The 24,042-nt window shown below is 35.6% G+C and overlaps 1 protein-coding gene across 2 annotated transcripts in view; it reads right to left on the minus strand.

Moving 5' to 3' along the window:
• Positions 1 to 24,042, minus strand: part of Ccz1 (vacuolar fusion protein CCZ1) — an 80,388-nt gene that overhangs the window by 38,129 nt on the left and 18,217 nt on the right. For both annotated transcript variants that reach the window (XM_090371492.1, XM_090371491.1), the window contains exons 3-4: positions 17,620 to 17,713; positions 7,661 to 7,783 (exon numbers count right to left, since the gene is read on the minus strand). In XM_090371492.1, the coding sequence (XP_090227618.1) occupies positions 7,661 to 7,783; positions 17,620 to 17,713 (217 nt within the window). The remainder of the gene's footprint in view (positions 1 to 7,660; positions 7,784 to 17,619; positions 17,714 to 24,042) is intronic.

Consider the following 24,042-nt stretch of genomic DNA (forward strand, 5'->3'; position numbering starts at 1 on the left):
TCGCGATGCATAAAACATGCATTTATATTTTAAATGCATGGCCTAAAAAAGAGTAATTGTTAACACCCATCGGTTTCATATTTCCTATCTCCTAATTAATCTAGGTTTTCCATCTGCAGTTAACATTAAATGAAACTTTATTTTTAAACCTACATATTGTATTTAGTTTAATAATAGAAATTATACACTGTATGATTTCTATTACTAAGCTAAACATAAAAAAAAAAAAAAAAAAAAAATCGCTGATTGTCATCCTAACCCCAGTAGCTCACAACTGGTGAGTATGGGCTTGGCACACCCAGGGTTCTGAGCTGGATATCATCCTTCTCTTTCTTGGTGATTCCTTTCTACTTCTCTCTCTCTCTCTCTCTCTCTCTCTCTCTCTCTCTCTCTCTCTCTCTCTCTCTCTCTCTCTCAGGGTAACTTGGAAATTTTTTTTTTTGGCTGGTTCAGCATAAGCCTCAGGCTTCCTTGCACTATATGGCTAATAATAATAATAAACCCATTAATGGAAAAAGTGATTCACCTCTCCAACCCTCTCTGTCACCAAGCCACAAGTAGACAATCGTGTCTGTAAAAACGTATCAGAATTGGTTAGTACAGGTTGTGTTAATCCCCCCCCCCACTTGCTGAAATGAATTTTAATTCAAGCTCACTGGTATTTGATGCTAGACAGTGATTTCAACATGGACATAGAATCTTTAATTTCAAAGGTTTATATTAGACGGCCAATATGGGATAAAAGTGAAAAACTACATTCAAACTTGAATTCTGTGGAGAAATGTTGGCAAGAAACAAGCAGCGAAATTAATGTAGAAAGTAAATATATTTTTTTTTATTTTATTGTCATCATTTACCTAAGTTTTTGTTACATAAATAGATTATGTTATGGCAATCATGTACTATTATCATGTCACAATAATATTGTTGTGTAATGGTAAAACATTGTTTAATGAATGTGTTTCAATTTAAATTTTGTTTTTAAAGTTAAATTATGTAGAAATAGTCTGGAAAAATTTTATATATAATAACTTCCACTTCAATAACCAGTGGACAATGAATTTACGTATTATATTTACATTACATCTTGATATATCTGCTATATCTACTTTATATATCAACTAGATAGTATGAATCAGAGCTGTAATGCTCAACCTACCAATTCACGTATTACTGATAATGCATAAATTCATTTTCCACTGATAATTGAAGTAATAAATCAAAAATTATTATATTCTAGACCAGGCCTGGGCAAACTTTTGGGCTGAAGGGCCACAATAGGAATTCAAAAAGAAGGCGGGCCACACGTAAAATACTATTTTTAGATATGTTATTTGTTATCATGAAGAAGAAATATAACATAAAAAAATTTTTCTCTAACAACCAAGAATTTAATGAGATGAATGGAACTGTTTTACATCTTTTAACATTTTTTTAATTTCAGGTATTAATTTTGTAGTTGAGATTCTTAAAACTGCTTGTAAATGTTCATTGGTGATGCTTGATCGTAAAGAATTTTTATTTAGATTCATGACAGAAAATGTTTGTTCACATATGTAGGTTGATCCAAAAATAACCAACATTTTTCGGGCAAAATCTTTAAGTTCGTCGAATTTGTCCGAATTAAGATTATTGTAAAATTTACAGATTTCCTCACGACCATGCAATTCCCTTAAATCGGTATCATACTGCAGATTTATAATCTGAAGTTGTAGTTCACTCGGTGCACTATCAATTTCTATTGAAAATGGGTCGCGCACTATTGCCAAACTTGTCTCAATTTTTCGGAAGTCGCCAAATCTTCGTGAAAAGTCGTCATTCAGTGCACTGATAATTTCACAATATTTTTCAAATTTATTTTCTGGAACCTTCAGCAACTTCATGGTTGGAAAGTGGTCTGCCTTGTTAATCAATAAATGTCGAAGGAACAACTGGAGTTTTAATTGAAATCCATTCAAACTTTTTACCATATCATGGGCGTGTAAATTTTTCCCTTGTAACACGGTGTTGAAAGTATTTAAGTGTGTCACGATGTCCAGAGTAAACGCAAAATCACAAATCCAGTTATTATCAGTTAATTTGGCGTGTAAATTTTTCCCTTGTAACACGGTGTTGAAAGTATTTAAGTGTGTCACGATGTCCAGAGTAAACGCAAAATCACAAATCCAGTTATTATCAGTTAATTCGGGAAAGTCCATAATATTTTTCAGTTTTAAAAATAGAACGATGTCATCTTTAAGATCCCATACTCGCCGAAGAACTTTTCCTAAACTGAGCCATTGAATTTGGCTATGATAAAGAATATCTGTGTACTCGGATTCAATATCTAGAAGAAAATTAACGAATTGCCTGTGTTTCAGGCCCCCTCAATCGTATTAAATTTACTAGTTTAATAATACAAGATGTAACATGTGTAACTTTTAACACATTTTTACATAATACTTGTTGATGTATAATACAATGAACTGTAATTAAATTATAATCAGGATAATTTTCACAAATTTTATCCTGAATTTTCTTTAACGCTCCAACATTTTTACCTGTCAAACTTGGTGCTCCGTCAGTTGTTACGCTTACCATTTTGTTCCGTTGTAAATTATATCTTGTTAAGCATTTTTCAACTTTTTCAAATATATCAGCTCCCATTGTTTGGTCTTTAAGAGATTCCACTGAAAGAAGCTCTTCAATAATTTCAAAATTAGAGGTACATCCACGTGCGAAAATTAATAACTGCACAGTATTCTTTTGGTCGTTACTTTCGTCGAGAGCTATCGAGTACCGTGCTATGGATTCTAATACTGATAATAATTGCTCATTCAAATTTGTATCAATACATTCAATTCTTCTTACTACAGTTCACCGAGATAAACTTATATTCTCAAATTTGTGTTTAATGTCAGGACATATAATTCCACAAGCTTCAGTCATACATTCTTTAATATAGTCTCCATCCCAAAAAGGCTCGTTGCTTTTTGCAATTATATGAGAAATAAAAAAAACTTGCCTCTACAGTAGCTTCTTGTTCCTTAGTTAGTCGCGTAAACACATTTTGTTGTCTAGATAAATTTTGAATCAATCCATCAGCAGTTTTCTTTCTCGCTTCCGGAGTTAAATTGGCACCATATTCGGAATGTTTAGTAGTGAAATGTCTTTTAATATTGTACTCTTTCAACACTGAGACACTCTCCTGGCAGATGAGACAAATAGTCTTGTTATTTATGTTAGCAAAAAAATATTTTGTGTTCCACTCTTCAACTGAAGACTCTTGTTGAATTTTTCATTTTTTATTCATTTTTAAAAGGGCATAAATATTATTTTTATCGCTACTGGCACCAAGATGATAACCGAAGATAACGCAAAAAAAACTAACTGCGGGATGACCGTCAGAGAAAACAGATTGGAACTGCGGCCGATCAGCAGTCCTATCCTATTACTTGGCCACCGCAGCAAAGCCATTGTCGTCATCACCGGTCATCACCAATTGTCTGTTACCGTAGTTTCGCGTGGTTAGTTTATGATCGTAAATTATACTGTTATAAAAGCGCCCGTTGGCTCACTTCGGTTCGCGCAAAATATCAAATTCTATCTCAATTTGAACAATACAGAGATGACAAAACAATTTACAAGTCGACAAATTCTATAATGTATTACACGTATACAAATTTATTTTTAAAAAAGGCATCACAAAAGGCATAAAATAAGTAAACTTTTTTCGAAAATACAATTAAAGCTCGCGGGCCACACAAAAATGTGCGGCCCGCAGGCCATAGTTTGCCTGTTCTAGACGTTTTTGGGCTCTCTCTCTACATAATTTAACATTTACAACAAAATTTAAATCAAAACATTCATTCAAAAACGTTCAAAGTAATGCAATAATAGTACACAACTTACCATACAATTAATGAAAAACACATAAATCAAATGTTATGTTATATACAACTGGATTATTAAGAATAAATATCGCAAAAATATCTCTTACGGTCCTTTTCATTTTCTTTTCTCCTCTACTTTTATCAATACATAACACTTATATGTATATAGCTTCTGAACACTTCACCACTTTAACATTATTTTTTGTTTTCTTCACCTGCAAAAATATTTCCCCCTTCCACTTTCAATTATTTACCTCTTGATAAGTTTCCACATGAAAATTACTCTGACACCTGTAATTAAAAAAAAAAGTGCAAAATATGTAATGTATTTAGGGGACTGATTAGATGAAACATCACCATTTGGAGTAACCTTGGGTGCTGTATTTGAAACCAGTGCCACAGGCTGCCAGCCCCTATAAACAGGTCAGAACCAACCAGATATTCCTGGACAGATACAATCCAGGCATTCAGATTTTTGAACATGTATATATGTCCAAAAAGTATATAGACACCTCTGTTTTCATAGCCCATTGGGCCTTACTGGATAAACGAGCATCTCAGACCGGTATATAAGGAAAGTGCGAGCCACACAAATTAGTTGTTCTCATCATAGTGTGTAGGGCAATTGTAACAGCTAACACCATCCAAAGTCAACTATCAGTTAGGTTATCATGAAATGGAAGTCTAACAGTACCAACACATGAGCAGAGGATAATCAAAATGGTATTACAACAATCTCATTTGATATCCCTGAAAGCATCAAGAGGGATGTTGGGGTCTATATGAACACACCACAGCCTCAGTTTTTGTAGGAGAGCAGCAGCATATATGCCAAACATCAACTAAAATCACAGCCTCACAGTGCAACAAATGCTATAATTGATTCATACAAATCCACAATGGAAATCGATTCAATGGAACGACAAATCTCTTCTAAGCTCTATTCCAATCAGATCTGTGGTTGTGGAGGATGCTTGGAGAACATCTGTTGCTGGAGTGAATTGTACCAACAATGAAGTTTGAAGGAGGTAAGGTAATGTGCAGAACTGTCTAATGTGTCATGGCCTAAGGCCTTTGGTGATTGTCTGGAATACCATTACCCACTGTAACATTTTGGATAATTCCATACTCCCTATAATGTGGCAATTCTTTGGTACAAACTGATGCCTGTTTCAACAGGATAATGCTCCAGGCATTACAGCCAATACTGTTTAAGGATAGTTAATGACACATGGCTTTACAAAAGTTAAAATGGCCAGGTGCAGATTCCTGGCAAACTGGAATGCAGGTGAGAGCCAAACCATCACATCCCACATCAGTAGCCCAACTGGTCACTGTTCTGCAGGAAGAATGGGGAATTATACTTGCTGCATTCATTATTGGTGGAAAGCTTACCTACGAGAGTGGTGGAATGTTTCAGAGCAGCCAAAGGGAGAGGAGGCCAACATGCCATTTGAGTGGCAGAAATGTCAATATGAAAGCAGCATGTGTCCAAAGACTAAAACTTTCTGGAAAATAGTATGTATCCTTGCAATATTCCATGTAAGCAATGCATTTGGGGGGGGCGAAAAGCTTTTTTGTGAAAGACATACAGTAGAGCATCGATAATCCAAATTAACTGGGATTATCGAGGTAGTCCGGACTTCTCATTTGTTTGGATTTTTGAACTTATCAAAAATACTGTTCTGGAGACTAAAAAAAAAAGTTGTGTAATTTTAGAAATAAAAACACTGGCTTTAAAACCTGAGGGACCACCTAATTTTTTTTGTTAAAATCCGGCACTTTTTCACACAACAAAGGTCCAGATATGTTGTTGTTATTTGTTGTTATTTGGTTTTTAGGAGCATTAGCAACTAAGGCCATATTGCTCCGGGATATGCGGTGGTCATTCCCTGAATGACCTTTCCGCATCCTCCGTATTTGGTGGTGACGGGCTCGAACCCCGGTCTAATCAAGAAGCGTGTGCTACGCACTGCTGCTCCTTCCCACCTGGCTACGGAGGCGCCTAGGGTCCAGATATGGGTTCTCCTAAACTTTGTCTCACAGAGACAAAGTTTAGGATAAAAGGTACCTTTGAGGGATGGGTCATTACCTGTTCTCATAATTTTTCTTCTCTTTTTTTTTTGGCACCATCTGAATCAAGTTTCAGCGCAAACTTTAAAAATTTTTTCTTGTTGTTTTTAATGACTAGTACGGTTGAATTTCCAACCTCGTAAGATTTTGCTAATGAAGACCTGCTTTCTCCCTTTGAAAGTCTATTTAAAATCTCAATCTTCAATTCAATTGTTAAAAATTTCTGCTTCCTTTTAAAAGATGAATAAAACTACAGTAGTACAGTAAAATAAATCCCTGTTCAGTATGGATCCCAGAGGTGAATATTGGCTGAAATGGTTGGTCAAGACCGATCGGCACGCTACTATTGCTCAACTGGCCATCCAAGTGAACCGTGGAAGCCACCAGAAAGGTCTCCAACATGACAGTGCAGTGAAGCCTGTTGTGTATTGGGCTCCGGAGCAGCTGCTTGGTGACAGCACCCATGCTGATGGCCGTTCATCGCAAACAACGTCATCAGTTTGCACAGCAATACCAACACTGGACCCTGGCCGAGTGGATGGTCGGTGGTGTGTTAGGCGTGAAACTTCCGAGAACAGACACCCGGATGTGATTGTTGGCAGAAGGCAGGCTGGTGGGGGCGGCATTATGGTCTGGGGAATGTTTTCATGGCATGGTTTGGGTTCGCTGATACCTTTGGAGGACACCCTGAACGCAAATGGTTACCTACTGATCGTCACCAATCAGGTACACCCGAACATGTTGACTGTGTTCCCTGGGGGCGATGGTATCTATCAGTGAGACAATGCACCGTGCCAAGTCATCAGAATTTTTCCATAAGTGGTTTGAGGAGCACAACGAAGACTTCAATTACTCCCTGGGCCACCGAATTACCCTGATCTTAACCCATTGAAAATCTATGGGACCACCTTGATCGGCACATCAGACGAATGGATCCTCCACCAAGGAACCTACAGGAACTCCGGGGTGCACTGCAGTCTGCATGGTCACAGATAACTGTAGCAACCTTCTGCGGACTTATTGAGTCCCTCCCAGGGCAGCAGGCTGTGGTGCATGCTGCGAAAGGCGCATATTCTGGATACTAGTTAGGTGGTCATAATAATGTGACTGGACCCTCTATGACAACTGTTTGAAGACCTATGTACAGACAAATATTTTTAATGCTTTGCCAATCAAAATTTTCAAAAACAAAATTAGATATCTTGTTAATATTTGTATGTAGCTTTTATCCGGAATCTTTGTTTGGTTCTTTTGTCACACATCAAACAAACATTCCAGATAAAGCAACATACTTACCAAAGTAAACTTTCTCTTCTTAGTCTAAAATGCTGCAAACAAACTGTTTCCCAGAGCCATGTAAACGCGACCATTAATTAAAGTACTATCATATTGTATACAATAATACTAAAATAAATAATTGATCTCTGGTATCCTTTCAACTTTTAAATTTATTCAACAAACAATGTTTGAACAATATCAGTTATTACTAATAAAAAGAGGAGGGCTATGAAAATAATATATGAATACTACTTTTTATGGTGACGATTTAAATAAAACAAGCCAGAATAAAATCAATCACAAAACAGTGAAGACCACTTTAAGACAATTTTTACTCAGTGGATTGGATCGTGATAAAAATGTATAAAAGGAAATAATCTTAATGAGATAATTAATAATATTATTCACTTATTCAGTAGTTGTTCTGTTACACTAACCCTGAATAATTTATATATAGCCCTAAGTAATGCTTGAAATACATGGTCCTGCACTTCATCTGCTTGATAATCTAAGTATATCTGATTGTCCCTGGTCTTCTGTTGGAATGGTACGGCAACTGTCTGGAAAAAATAAATAAATAATAAATAAAAATACACTGGTGTGCAAAACTTAAGTACCAACACTATTTCTAAAGGTTGCGACCACAAAATCTTTACTTAAGATACTCTTTACTGATGAGAGTAGATTCATTCTCAGCAGCGATTCTGGATGTCAGCTAATCAGGTGAGAGGTTAGCACATGGTATCACCCCGCAAACATCACTGAAAGGGATCAATATGGCGGTTGAGGTGTTCTCATCTGGGGAGGCATTATCTTGGATGGACGTACACAACTCCAGATACTGGAAGGCAGTACTGTAACCGATGCACACTACAGTACTGAGGTAATCCTTCCCTGTGTGCATCGGTTTCGAGGTACCATTGGCCCTGAGTTCGTGTTTATGGATGATAACGCCACATTCCACCGCACTGCAGCTCTTGATATGCTTTTGGAAAGTAAGGACATTGTTCATATGGATTGGTCTGCCCGTTCTGCTGATCTAAATCCCATCGAACATGAGACACTCTGGGGAGACGCCTAGTGGCACATCCACAACCACCAGAAAATGTTCACCAGCTGAAGATGGCGCCGACAGAGGAATGGATGTTACCACAAGAACTTATCAACATTGTTATAAGTATGGACAGGCGATGCAAAGCCTGCATCAACATTAGGGGTGGCCATATCTCCTACTGTGCTATGTTGCCATTTTTGAATAAAGTCCCTCTGTACCGTTTTGTTTCCACTGTTGTGTCGGTGTTGTTTCCTTCATCATTTCTATACCTCACAAGGTTCCTTTGGTATGCTTCTCCCATATCCAGGCTACTCCTATGAGAAGCTACAGGTGAAAACCTGACTGGTCCTTAAATTTTGCCCACCAGTGTACTAATATCACTTGTTAGAAGAATGTCATTTCAGAGGTTAAACAAGAAAAAAATATAAATAAATTAGTGATTAATTAAATGTATAGCTTTTTTGTTATAATGACCAAATGCACAGTCAACTATTTTCGAAGTACATAGTTCTACTATCAATGGTATCAATCATGCTTGCATTTATTATTTCTGAAAAAAATTCATTCAATCTTTAAACTTACACTCATTAACAACCCAAAAGTATATTAAATTTTAACTAGTTTCCATAAATATCAATTTCTTCTTCAAATCCACATTGGTGTAGAATATTTCTTATTTTCTACTATATTTATTAACTATCAATTTATATCTAGTTATAAGTCAAGTAATATGTTATAAAATTAAGATGAAGTCAATCATGAAAATAGCAAATATAAAGCATGAAATATGCGGTAGAGTTAAACACTGTAATTGAGAGGAAAAAAAAAATTAAATTACAGTGTTTTAACTCTACTATATTCAAAAGATTTACAGCAGGGGTATCATGGGTTACACACTGTTCTCAGGGGGCAAGAAGAGATGCAAAAAGAGTTCTATCTTGTGACCAACATTACTGGGCATATGGCAAACCAGTAGCATTGCTGAGAGAAATATATTAAATATTTTCACATATTTCCCCTTGCACAAAAACACAACCCCATGAAAATCAACATTTATGAAGGTTAGTATAAATTATGAATTTCATTTAAAATAGCACATCTCCTTTAAGTATCATCATTTACATCACTTTCGTGTATGTTTAATACTGTTAACCTCTGAAACTGACAATAATTAGGGGATGCTCATGACCTAGAGACTGCCAGCTTGCATGCCTGCCATAGAGAGAGAGAGAGAGAGAGAGAGAGAGAGAGAGAGAGAGAGAGAGAGAGAGAGAGATATCGAAAAGCTCAGTATTTTGAAGTCTTCTATACCAAAGTAATGCAACAACTCATCCTCAAGGCTGCTTGTTTATAGGCTTTACAGCGCAAGAGCAACAAGGCCATAATGTGCAAGCATCCCCAAGGCAATAAAATAAATAACAGAAGACTTCTTATTAACAGATCTATAAACCTGATCCAACAAATTGAGTTTAATAAATTGGATTAACCATTTTCTAAGCATAATTTCTATTATTTCTGCTCGAGCAGGAGTAGCCAACCTGTTGCATGCACAATTGATTTGGGAAAAATAATAATGTAAAAAATTAAAAAACTAGTTTTAAAAATCAGAAATTAAGTTTAATCTTTTCATAAGTATGCATGTATATATATATATACACTGTGTGTGTGTGAGAGAGAGAAATGTGTACTTATATATGTGTATTGTGAGAAATATATATGTATATATTAAAATTATACGTAGACTTTCTGTAGTATATATTTTGAAGGATGTTTCAAATAATGTCTATTTATATATGAATATAATATAAGTGAGCACTTATATGTTACCTGTAACTGTACACACAATCTATAATAGACAACAGTAAGAAAACAGATTTGAGAATCAGAAGTAAAACTTGCCCCTGTTAGTTTCAGTTGTCTGATATGGGCTTACAAAAGCTGAAATCGAATAAATTCTCGATTTCTGTTCTACAAGTTGATAAAATTGAACACAATGATCCCTAAATGGATGGAGGGAATATTACTCAACAAAGAAGGTAACAATGGGCTTATATTTTTTTGTTTGTTAATTTTCTTGCAAAATCTATATACACTCCAAGAACTTGTCACCAACCAACGCATATTCTGAACTTGTGTGTGAAATTAAATTTGGTTTTTTTTTATAAATTACAAGCCAGGTGTTCAAGAAAAGCAAAATTCATTCAATTTTTTATTTATTTAATTAATTTATATAAACTAATTTTATATAAATACAGAAAGGATAAAATATTCTGCATATGACTGAAAAGATGTGATACTATTTTAAAAAAGTGCAGGAAACTAATTATAACTCCAGATCTGTAACCTTGTAATTTTTATGTTGGGTAGGGGTACATTTATTTTCTCCAACTGATTAATTTTTGAATTTTTACATATATTTAATATTAAAATTTAATTAAAATATTAAAGAGTATGAATATGGGTGGCTTAACCAATGAAAACAATGCCATTATGAAATAAATACTTGATCATTGAGCAATTTACAAACCCCCCAACCTTACTTTGTTTTCAATGGTATTCTGTACAGCAGTCTTGAATCCTTGTAATTGATTATAGCATTTTATTAATAAAGTTGCTTCATTCATATTAGGTGAAACAATTTATAATTTATAAGTTTTATATACAATAATACAGCCAGAAGCTATAACGAAGAAAATTTCCATATAACGAACTGATTTCGAGAGACCTGGGTACACATTGCTCGCACCTCTGGCATTTAGGCAATAGAACTGACGCTGTAACAAGCACAAATTAGACCTTAAAGGATTAAGAATTAATCACTTTAGCTTTTCATAACTAAAGAGTTTAATTCTTAAGAGCATTCCAAAATTTAATGGCGCCTCCGTAGCCAGGTGGGAAGGAGCAGCAGTGCATAGTACACGCTTCTTGATTAAACTGGGGTTCAAGCCCGTCACCACCAAATATGGAGGATGCGGAAAGGTCAAGGAATGACCACCGCATATCCTGGAGCAATATGGCCTTAGTTGCTAATGCTTGTAAAAACCAAATAACAAACAAACAACAACAAACAAAATTTAGTGTTACCCATAAAGCATTTACTGTACCGAGAAGTTGTGCTGGTCAACTGCTATCTGTGTCCACAGTCCTTGGCAAAGATTAAGGAATATTTCCAAAATGGACATTGGCTCTGGTTAACCTGTTTTCTATTGTAAGCACGCTATTAGAGAATTAGGAGAGAATGATTTCCTATATCCTGGAAATTCATTTGTTTTTTTGCAGAAATGAGTCATCCACACTTTCACTAAACTTCATCTGTCTCTGTATGGTAGGTACAAGTTATCCCTAAATCAGTTTTGTTTTAGCTGCTGTGCAAGTAACCTTACAATGTCTAAGAGGAAATCCTTGAGTGTAGTGGGAAAAGTGGAAGTGCTTAATAGTGTAGATCGCAGCGTTAAAAAAAAAAAAAAAAGCTTTAAAATTTGGTGTCCCTGCCAGTAGTGTATCAACCATTCTGAAAACACATTTCGATTCTCAAACTGTTTGAGGAAACGGGACCCAGTCGGAAGTATGTGAAATTATGCCTGCATGAAGATGTAGATGAAGGAGTTTTTAAGTGGATGAAGTTGATTCGAGACAAAAACATGCCGATATCAGGGCCATTAATAAAAGAAAAGGTTATGGAGTACGTATCTTTTCTCAGGCATAAAACTTTCAAAACCAGTTATGGTTGGCCGGACAATTTAAAAAGCACCAGGGCTTACTCGAAAAAGTTATTTCTGGTGAAAGTGGGGCTGCAATTGAAGAAGACTGTACTCATTGGAAAGAAACAGTTTTTAAAAAAAATTATGGAGGACTACTAGCCCAAACACATATTCAACATTAATGAAACAGGTTTTTTTTTTTAATGTTTGCCAAACAAGGCACTGACTTTTAAAGGTGATAAACGTGTAGGTGGTAAAAATAGTAAGGAGAGAGAATTACAGTCTTGGTTGGTGCAAATATGGCTGGTAATGAAAAACTGAAGCTTTTGGTAATAGGCAAAAGTAAACAACCCTGATGTTTCAAAGGAGTAAAGTCGTTAGAGTTGGACTACAACTACAACAAAAAAACTTGGATGACAAGTGAAGTTTTTGAGCAGTGGATTTTAAAATTTGATAGAAAGATGACAAAAGAAAACAGAAAAACTGCTTTGATTGTCGACAACTGCCCTGCCCACCTTCACTTGGTAATTTTGAAACTTACAAGTGTGAAGCTTTTCTTCCCTCTGAATACCTTCGAGTAATTACAGACCAGTTAGTTTAACTTCTGTTCCGGGTAAAATAATGGAGTCGCTGGTTAAAGATGCATTGCAGGATCATCTAGACAAGACTGCAGCAATAATTCAGACACAGCATGGGTTTGTTAAGGGAAAGTCTTGTCTGACAAATTTGATAGGATATTATGATGTGGTTACAAAGGAACTGGATGCAAAAAATAATTTTGATATCATATATTTGGATTTCAGGAAAGCTTTTGACACTGTTGCGCATGGAAGACTATTGTACAAATTGGAGCAGAATGGTATTAAGGGTAAGTTGCTACAATGGATAAAAGGATGGTTAAGTGGGAGAAGACAGAGGGTGGTAATCAATGGGTGCTGCTCTTCTTGGACCAATGTTATTAGTGGAGTCCCACAGGGTTCGGTGTTGGGTCCATTGTCGTTTTGTATATTTATCAATGATATTGATGAAGGTATATCAGGCTTAGTGTCGAAGTTTGCAGATGATACAAAGGTTGGCAGGGTTGTTAATGACAGTAATGGCAGTGTGCTACTGCAACAGGATCTAGATAACTTGGGCAGATGGGCTAAGAAGTGGCAACTGAAGTTTAACCTTGACAAATGCAAAGTACTGCATATGGGTAGAAGTAACCCCAGAGAAACGTACCAACTGTGTGGTACTACACTTAAGGTGGTAGAAAATGAAAAAGACCTGGGAGTAATTGTGCAAGCAGATATGAAGTTTTCTGAGCAATGCAGACAGGCTGCCAGGGCAGGTCATGGGGTTTTGTCAATGATATATAGGAATTTTGCTAGCAGGGAAAAGGAGGTGATTATCCCTCTGTATAAGGCAATGGTCAGGCCACGCCTTGAGTACTGCGTACAGGTCTGGAGGCCTCATTTTAGGAAGGATGTAGATTTACTTGAGCGTGTACAGAGAAGGGCAACAAGATTGGTGGGGGAATGAAGGGATCCTCTTATCAAGAGAGGCTTAAGTTCTGCAAATTGCAGTGGCTGGAGACTAGGCACCTGCACGGTGATCTGATTGAGGTGTATAAGGCCTTGAATGGGTTCAGCACACTGAATTCTGATGGGATCCTTCCACTTGTTCAGATTACGAACCTAAGGGGGCATAAATTCAAATTAAGAAAAGACAGATGTAGATTAGATGTGCGGAAATTTGCCTTTAGCTAGCGGGTGGTTAATTGCTGGAACAAACTTCCATCTGTCGTTGTGGAAGTTGATAGGTTGAATAAATTTAAGGAGGAACTGGACAGGCATTTGGAGGGAATGGTGTGATTTTTTTTTTTTGGCTGATGCTGCATAAGCTCATACATTTGCTTTCTTGCATCACATGCCACTACTACTACTACTACCTCATCTTAACTGCAGCCAATGGACCAAGGCATTATCAAGAATTTGAAAATGCATTACCGAAGGCACATACTGGAAAAAAAAAATCATAACAAGAATAGAAACCAACCAAGCTACAGATTCTGTTCTAGATTTGTGGATGTGCATATCAGAGTTGGCAAAAGTTGAGTCAAAATGTGATAGAAACAAAAATTAAGAATTGTTTCACAGAAGCGGCTTGCTAAAATGCCAATTAACAGTGATGAGAGGGATGAACTGCTACAAGACATTGAGCAATCTTTGGAAGAACTCCAATCGAGAGGTTTGATCAGTGGAGAAATTGTTCTTGAAGAATTTTTAGGAGTTGATAATGATGTTATAGTAGCTGAATATCCAAGTGACTCAAACATTTTGCAGAGTATTCAAAGAACTAGTGAGAATATTGATGATGAATTGTATCAAACTGTGGGCCACAAAGGCAATATTACACCTTCCAAACATGAAATGTTGGCAGCATTTGAAACTTTGCGTCGAGGCCTTCAGTGTGAAGAAAATGTGCCAGAAAATATATGAATGCTTAAACAAATGCGAACATTTTTATGAACGATGTACAGTAAAATCCAGTGTACAACAAAAAATAATCAAATATTTTATGACATAATTCTTAATATGTGTGTATTAATAAATTAATTGTTTTAAAATGTTAGAAAAATTTTTCATTCCCACTTATTTCTGATTTATTTACCATATTTTGCTGTATTTCTGAATTGAATTACAGTATTTTTTATTGTTGAAAAGGTTATATTTCTTCATAACGAAATTTCTGTGTACAAAACTTTTTCAAGCGAATGATCGATTTCGTTATATGGAGGTCCTACTGTATATTATAAAATGCCCTTTGGTAGGACCAGTTATTTAAATTCAAAATCCCAAAGAAAATATGAAAAGGATGCTGCTCTCAAAGAATTTAGCCTATCTCGGGAAGAAGAGTTTTTGTTTACAAAACAAACAAATCTGGAAAGCTGTTATTTTGATTTGCAGTGTTCAAAATATTTAATTTAGCACATTTAGGCATTTTACACAAAACATCCAAAATTTGACTTAACGTATTCTATTGGCTCCACTTCACATTCTAATTTTGTTTCTAAAAATAAAAATGCACTGTCTAGAAAACAGCTTTTTCAAAAGCTACATAAATAATAAAGTGTACAAATCACAAGCATGGTGAGAGTGCAGTATGAAATACAATCGATTCCGGTTATTTGGGACACATCGGGACTAGTGCATTTTGGCCCGATTAAGCGGCTGCCTCAATTATCCGAAGTTTCATGTAAATAGTTAAAAATACAATGTACCCCCCCTTTACAATTAGTTCACTGTACAATCAAATCACGTTAGGACGAATTCACCATAGTAAAGTACTGTTCACTATACAATGTGCAGTAAGCGCCGGTCATTTTGTGATCACGTTTGTGAATTGAATTTTAATTCTATTAAATAGCGATTCTAATTAGCGAAAATAGGAGGAATATTATCCACAGGCTATAAAAGTAAAGATATATTAAGCACAAATTTACCCTTTATTACGTTACCAATTAAAAAATTAAATGATACGTGAAATTCGGAATAATTAATACGTACTGTAATATGTACATACTAACTAAACTAGTTGACATTTCTGTTCACTGACATTTGTGGGTGGGGGTTAAAATTTAAAACAGTAAAAAGATAAGCAATCAATAACAAAGAACACGGCACAAACAAATTGCAAGTAACACAATACGTGCAAGTGGGAATGGAGTAACAAGTTAAAAATAGGAATGAAGAGAAGATTCTGAAAATTATTTTTTTTATATGATTAAAGATTCCATGGAAGTATAAACACATTTTACCATAATAACCCACAGAATTCCAGATGTCAGCATTATCACAAATTCAATAAGATCGAGTTTACTATCCGTTTATGATAGATTGCACTAACAGAAAAGCCCAATAAACAGGTGACTGCTAATTGTTTTATGGTTGTGACCTCCAGAAATCCAACCGAACAACGTAGTATGGTCAGAGACAATCGTAGGGTAATCTCCAGTGCTGCGGTCTCCTGCCCAGATTAAAGGGCATTTTTTCCCAATTAAGCGAAGTAAACCCTGGCTATTTTCTCGATTGGGTTCTGGTTTTTAAGATTTGTCCCAAATAAATGGCTGCCCCGATTAACCGGTGGCCCAAATAACCGGAATCCACTGTATCTCTATTGCTCACTTGTAAGCAAAAACCATAATCTAATGGAGAAGATATAGTAAAATCAAGTCTTTTGTTGTTTGCAAAACATTGTGGTTACCCAGAAGCAAAAAGGATGACATCATACTTTCAAGAAACACTGTGACAAGAATACGCATCTGGTAATGTTGAAAAATGTTCCATACACTTCTTTGGTGCATGCAAATGCTTTTCACTGGCTCTGAACATAAATTATGAAAATACTGATAATGCTTGGCTCTGTAATTATGTGTAGCATTAACAAAAATTCTGATATAACTAAAGAGCTCTTAGATTTGCATAACTTCTAAAGTTGAAGATATTTTTAAGGAAGTTAAAATTTGTACTGAAAAACAAGAGATTAATTGGGCACAATTAGATAGCATTTGTACTATCTTTTTTGCATTTGCCCGCCTTGGGCTTGGGCTTGGATCAGAGTAAAGTTTTTGCATTTTACTCTGATCCAAGCCCGAGGCGGGATTCGAACCCACGACCTTTGGGTTGCCAGGCATGCACTTTACCCACCTGGCTAGCCCGGTCAGCGTCTTTGGTTGCATGCAACACATCTCTAACATAATATGTGGTGCACTGGAGAAAAGGTTAGTTATGCCAGAGCATTCACTAAGCAGATCAGTCTACAAATCTCAACTTCTTATGTAAGCAGGGATAAAAGAAACTTTAATATTAAAGAATATGTTCCATAGAAATATATTCTTTAGCATTTAAAACAGATTTGTCAATCATGGAAAATTGGTATAATTAGCATACTAATACGTTTTCTTCAAATTAAAGCAAAAAGGAATTCTAACAGGTACTTTTGAATTAATTTTACTCAACTCCATAACTACATCAAAAATAAGTTGTTCTGGAACTTAAATTTGTAAGAATATTATCTAAATTCCTGTAGATAATATTCTTACAAGATTTGAAGGTTTTAAAAGATTTTAACAAACAATTTGGAATTTTCATAGTTCTCTTTTCTGCACAGAATAGCATAATGTTGAGCAAAATAATCAGCTTCTGTTAAAACAGCCCGGATTTTGGAAATATGTGTTTAAACACATTACTAGAAGTAATTTTACTTCTAGTAATTATATTAAAATTACTAGAAGTAATTTTACTTCTAGTAATTATATTAAAATTACTAGAAGTAATTTTAATATAATAACTGGTCACATATCTTTATCTTTTTGTTCTAAAATATTGTTTAAATACTCAAGAACCTTAACTTTGTTACTCTGCCTATCCTTAGCATGTGGAAGAGCAGTGAGAGTTTGTAAGAGATGGGTCATTAATTACCTTAGTTTACAGATTATTTTAGTCATGGCTGATTACAGTTCAGGCTACCCACAATGTGATGCCATCAAAATATGACAGAAAATAAAATTAGCAATTGGAGTACAAAAAATATATATTTTATTTTTAATCTAACTATCTATATAAACAACTCTAAGTAAGATGCAAAAGATAATTACCATAACCATCCAGAAGTTATTTTCTGGTTGAAAAAGCAACTGCCGTGCCTTCTGAGTATGTACTGCATCACATAAATTACTGGGGTTAAATGATCTGGCAGCAGAAAAAAAAAAATTCACTAAACCATTTTAGTTATATATTTTATTCATCAATGTAAATAAAACAAACCAAAAACATTAATTTATGAATTTAAGGTGAACTAATATATCAACTCTACATGTTTTTTCCCATTGGGAAGAAAACAATCCCTTGACCCCAAAAATGAAGGTAAAATTCATGTTATTAAATAAACTACATCCTGTGAAAAACATAATGAGGGGCAAGGGGAGGGAAACAATTGCCACCATAAAGCATATTATAATCAAAAAGAAACATTTGCTGGCAAATACCTAAGGTAGCAATACTATTCTAATGTGATGCTTTAAAGATATATGGTAGTATACATGGCATTGTGCCATAATTTCACTGTTTTCTATTACCTACATTCAATGTTTTAATCATTAATTCACATTATTTTGATTTATATTATAATGTAGCAAAAACTACTTAGAACCTCTTGACATCATGTAAAGAAATCATTAAAAACATACTATCATAGATGCAGCATATAAAGTTAAGGAAATAAATTAACATTCAGAATATAAAAATAAAGGAAAAAAAACAGTCTCTTCCCTTTCATGTATAAATCTTGTTGTGTGATATAATTTTTATTTTTAACCTGCCAAGAAATGCACATAGTTTTGTAGCATAAGCAAATGTAAGGTAGATTTCTACTTCAATATTTAAACACTTCGGACAGACACAGCCAAATCTTTTTGGACCTGAAAAATGTGGCTGTCAGAGAAATGCAGACTACAAAAATTCATGCTACAAAATAATAATTTAACAGGAGGGAGAAAAATAAATAAAATAAACACTGGTGAACAGCAACTTTTTATTTTTCTTTTTAAATGCTAACCCCAAACACAAAAGGTATAAGAAACTATAGTACTTTAGAACAGAGTATAAGTTGAAGGTTGAGAAGACAGAAGATACTTGTTAACATTAGGCAGATTTCTGCAGTTTGCACTTTGCAAAATTACATGCAAAAGAAGGAAGGTTGTTAAAAAAAAAAAAAAAAAAAAAAAAAAAAATATATATATATATATATATATATATAAATGAAGAGGAGGTTAATTCTGTAAATTAGGAATGAATGAATGCTAACTACTTGAGACACGTTCGGAATGATTTGGAAGAAGGTGGAATTACAAATGCCAATTTGGTTGAACGGTGCCTATAGAAATAACTATAGAAAAGGCATGCATAAAAAACTGAATGTTTATGTGACATTCAGTTTTGTAACTGACTGCCCTCTTTTGGATGGAATCTAGGGTCTTGAGAAGTTTTGGGACAATACCCCAGTTGTGGGAACAATATTAATGGTTCTGGAGATTTGAAATTAGTAGAGTCAGCAGCTATCTATAGAAAAACCAACAATGAAAGAGAAAAATGTAGTCTGATGCAGAAGAAGCAAAATTTGTGAAGTACTTTTGCCAAGGGAGATTAAAAGGCAGGGCAATCCCTAATAGAGATAGCTGATAGTAATAGTATTCGACATATAGTGCAAGGAAGCCACAGACTTTTGCTGCACTGGCAAAAAAAAAAAAAAAAGTATATAATAAAATACAAATTATTATGACCTGAATATCAGCTCTGTCAGTGTTTTAGACTCCCAAGTAGCACTAGCTGCTATACCTTGAAGAGTGCCTACAACCAACCTCAGGGAGCATTTTTAATACCTGCTGGCATTTCTGAATAAATTTGCACACTTGTTTCTAACTTTTATTCACAGAGAACTATACAGGCTGCCTTCTCACCTCAAGAAAATACCAAAAGCTCCCAGAAACAATTATCACACCTTAATTGATATACCATTTCACTATTAGGAAAGAACTTTTGCCACAAAAACATCTGTTATCCTACTTTTTAAACAGACCTCACACATAGTCCTTTATGAAGATTGTATATGCAAATGACCGACCATTATACCAACAATTCTCACTGCACTTCTGTTATTTTAAGATGTCCTTGGACTAAAAAAACTATCTAACTATCTGTAGCACATCTAAAAGAGAAATTTCTATAAGTTTGAACAGTGCAGTAGGCAATCTGATAGCATCCTGAAGATGTTGTAATACCCAGGCTATATTTGGGAATTACTTAAAGATGTAACTACCATCAAGGGTAAAGTGAAGGGCTTTTGCTTTCGTAAAGCTGACTACAGAGGTCAGACAGTTTTTAAATTCTGTATGGTGGGATCAACTGATGATGTTACCAACATTGAATTCTAAATGGGAAGCCTTCAGGGACTTAATCTTGGAAGCTACTAGGCTTTTCACTCCAACTCAGTAATACTGTTCATCTGACAGCCTAAATGGCTGTCAGATGAATTAATGAGGGTCGTGGCAGAGAAGAAAAATGTATGGGAAACTAATTATCAGGTGACACAGAAGCCTATGGCAGATATAGGCATGTCTGTAATCAAGTCACAAAGGAGGTTAGGCAGGTGAAGGCAGATTACAAGAAATCACTGGCAAAGAAGGCAAAGAAAAACAGCAAAAAAGAGTTCTTTACTTATGTAAACTCTAGAAGGAAAGGGATGAATCAGATTGGACCACTTAACATAATGGGTTGCCTATTGATGATCGTGCTCAGGTAGCTGATAAACTGAATAAGTATTTTGCATCTACATTCAAACATGAGGAGTTATTCAATGAGGGGAATGCCAGAAGTTTATCAAACTCTAACAGGGAGCTAAGTGATTCTGTAATAACTGAGAGCAAAGTGGAGGAGAAATTGTTGAAGTTAAACATAAAAAAGGCACCTGGTGTGGACGGGATCTATCCAGTTATATTAAAGGAGGCAGCAAAGGAAGTAGGCAAACCCTTAGCCATAATTATGAGAGCTTCCTTAGACTCAGGAGGGGTACCCATGGACTGGAGGTGTGCAAATGTATCACCAATTCACAAAGGGGGTTCAAAAGGTGACACAGTTAACTACGGACTTGTTAGTTAGTTTAACTTGTGTTCCAGGGAAAATAATGGAGTTACTGGTTAAAGAAGCATTGCAGGATCATCTAGACAAGACCGCAGTAATAGTTAAGACACAGCATGGGTTTGCTAAAGGGAGGTCTTGTCTGACCAATTTGATTGGATACTATGATGTGGTCACAAAGGAACTGAATATCAAAAATAATTTTGATATCATATACTTGGATTTCAGGAAAGCTTTTGATACTGTTACACATAGAAGACTATTGTACAAATTGGAGAGTTATGACATTAAGGGTAAGTCGCTATAATGGATAAAGGGATGGTTGAGTGGGAGACGATGGAGAGTGGTAATCAATGGACACTGCCCTTTGTGGACAAATGTGGAGTTCCCAAGGGTTCGTGGACAATTAGTGGAGTTCCCCAGGGTTCAGTGCTGGGCCTATTGTTGTTTTGTGTATTCATCAATGATATTGATAAAGGTATATCAGGATTAATGTCCAAGTTTGCAAATGATATAAAGGTTGGCAGGGTTGTTAACGACAGTAAAGACAATATGCTACTCCAACTGGATCTAGATAAGTTGGGCAAATGGGCAAAGTGGCAACTGAAGTTTAACATTGACAAATGCAAAGTACTGCATATAGGTAGCAATAACCCAAGTGAAACGTACCAACTGTGTGGTACTACACTCAGGGAAGTGGAAAGTGAAAAAGACCTGGAGTTAATTATGCAGTCAAATATGAAGTTTGCAGAGCAGTGCAGAGGGGCTCTGTCAGGGCAGGGCATGGAGTCTTGTCAATGATATATAGGAATTTCGCTAGCAGGGACAGGGAGGTGATTGTTATTATTGTTATTTGGATTTTTAGGAGCATTAACAACTAAGGCCATATTGCTCCAAGGATATGCGGCGGTCATTCCCTGACCTTTCCGCATCCTCTGTATTTGGTGGTCACGGGCTCAAACCTCGGTCTAATCAAAAAGCATGTGCTACGTACTGCTGCTCCTGCCCACCTGGCTATGGAGGTGATTATCCCATTGTACAAGGCAATCCTCTTCTTGGACTAATGTTATTAGTGGTGTCCCCCAGGGTTCAGTGTTGGGTCCATTGTTGTTTTCTGTATTTATTAATGATATTGATGATGGTATATCAGTCAAATATGAATATATTTGATTGATATATGTTGACTGCATATATGCAGTATATGCAGTCAAATATGAAGTTTGCTGAGCAGTGCAGACGGGCTGTCAGGGCAGGTCATGGAGTCTTGTCAATGATATATAGGAATTTTGCTAGAAGGGATAGGGAGGTGATTATCCTGTTATACAAGGCAATGGTCATGCCACACCTAGAGTACTGTGTACAGGTCTGGAGGCCTAATTTTAGGAAGGATGTAGAGTTGCTAGAACGAGTACAAAGAAGGGCAACAAGATTGGTGAGGGAACAAAGGGGTGCTTCTACCAAGAAAGGCTTAACACCTGTGAGGTGATCTGATTGAAGTGTATAAGGCCTTGAATGGGTTGAGCAAGCTGAATGCGTATGGGATTCTTCCTCTTGCTCAGACTAAGAACCTGAGGGGGCACAGTTTCAAATTGAGAAAAAAGATAGTTGTAGAATAGATGTGCGGAAATTTGTCTTTAGCCAGCGAGCAGTTGATTGGCGGAACAGGCTTCCATCTTTTGTTGTGGAAGCTAATAGGCTAAATAAATTTAAGGCTGAGCTGGACAGGCATTTGGAACGAATGGAGGGGTGAAATGGGAGGGGTTTTTTTTTTTTTTTTTGGCTGATGCTGCATAAGCTTGCTTTCTTGCATCATATGCCTCTACTAATGCTAATTCATATTACTTTTATCATCACTGAACAAATAATAGCCAAGAAGAATAACACAAAGAATATGAACTATATGAAAAAAGATATCACAGGAAGCAAAAACAAGCTAATTGCAGCAATTATGCCTATACTAGAATCCAATTCAAACTTCAAAGATTAGATAATTAAACATTACCTGATCTTGGCTTAATACTAAAAAAGATTTAACTGGATAAGTTAATTAATTCAAAATTGAATAACATTGTGTTTAGAGTAAGCCATAAAAAAAAATTAATGGGGCTGTTATTTTCAATGGGCATACAGTAAACTCAAACTTATCTAGACTAAGTGCAGATTTGAGTGATAGAAGAAATTTATTATTGAAAATAGCATGGGTATTTAAACTTCATTTTTAATTTCTGTGGTATCACATTAGATGACACTGAAGTACAGTAAACCCTCGCTAATCCAGCTACAGTTAATCCGGATCGAAATTTGAAAAATTCTGTTCACAGTTGAGTACTTTGAAAGACACATGGGATTTAGGAAGGCTGATAAGTCATTCTGACTGAGCAAAGAGTGATGGAACATACATTACGTTGTCTTGAGTGTTGTTCAGTATCACTGTTGACTCAGATCAGATGGATGTTATTGCTTCATTTGTGTACTTCTTTATATGTACATAAGTTAACATATTTTATATAATTATGGGTTCTAAAGGAACGGAAACCTGGACATTGAATAGGCAAGTGGAAAACAAATTGCTCTCCACAGAAATGGATTTTTGGAGACGCTCAGAAGGAACTTCTAGAAGAGACAGAAAACGGAATGAAGACATAAGAGATAAAATGGAAGTGAAAAAGACTATTATTGACACCATCAAAGAAAAGCGTCTAACATGGTATGGACATGTAAAACAGATGCAAGAAAACAGATATCCAAAGGCTATCCTGGAAGAAGGAGAAGAGGAAGACCTAGGAGGATATGGATGAAAGGAGTATGGGAGTGCATGACAGCCCGAGGCTTAACCGACCAAGACACCCAGAACCACACTTTATGGGGGGGGAAAAATTCCTAACAAGAAATAACTTGTAGGCTAAGGAAACCCATTGTAAATGGAAACACTCCTCTTGAAGAAGAAGGGTTCTAAAGAATTGAAAAGTGGAATAAAAAGAAAACACGTTACTTTACTATCATTAACAAGCTCAAAGTGATAGAACAACTTGAAAATGGTGTTCATGGAAAAAAATTGCTGAAGAATTTGGTATTGGCCAAGAGACTGTCAGATATTAAAAAACAAAAAGAATCTATAAAGACATTTGCTTTATAATTCAATGTAGGAAGTGATAAAAGCAGCGTAGCAAAGAGATAGTCATTAAAAAAGACAAAAGAAATTTTGTTGTTGTTGTGGGAGGTTTTCTGGCGCATAAGCTGCTTTGGCTATAATGCTTCTATTCCTTTATTGTAATAATATATGAGAATTTCTTGTCACATCAGAAAAGGCAGAAATCAGAAATGACTAAAAACTCCAATTTTCTTCAGAAAGTTAAAAAATTCAGGAATATTTGCATTTTCAACAA

Source organism: Mastigoproctus giganteus, chromosome 4 (genome assembly GCF_048544385.1).
Source record: "Mastigoproctus giganteus isolate SK-2022 chromosome 4, ASM4854438v1, whole genome shotgun sequence".
In the NCBI taxonomy this organism is placed as follows: domain Eukaryota; kingdom Metazoa; phylum Arthropoda; class Arachnida; order Uropygi; family Thelyphonidae; genus Mastigoproctus; species Mastigoproctus giganteus.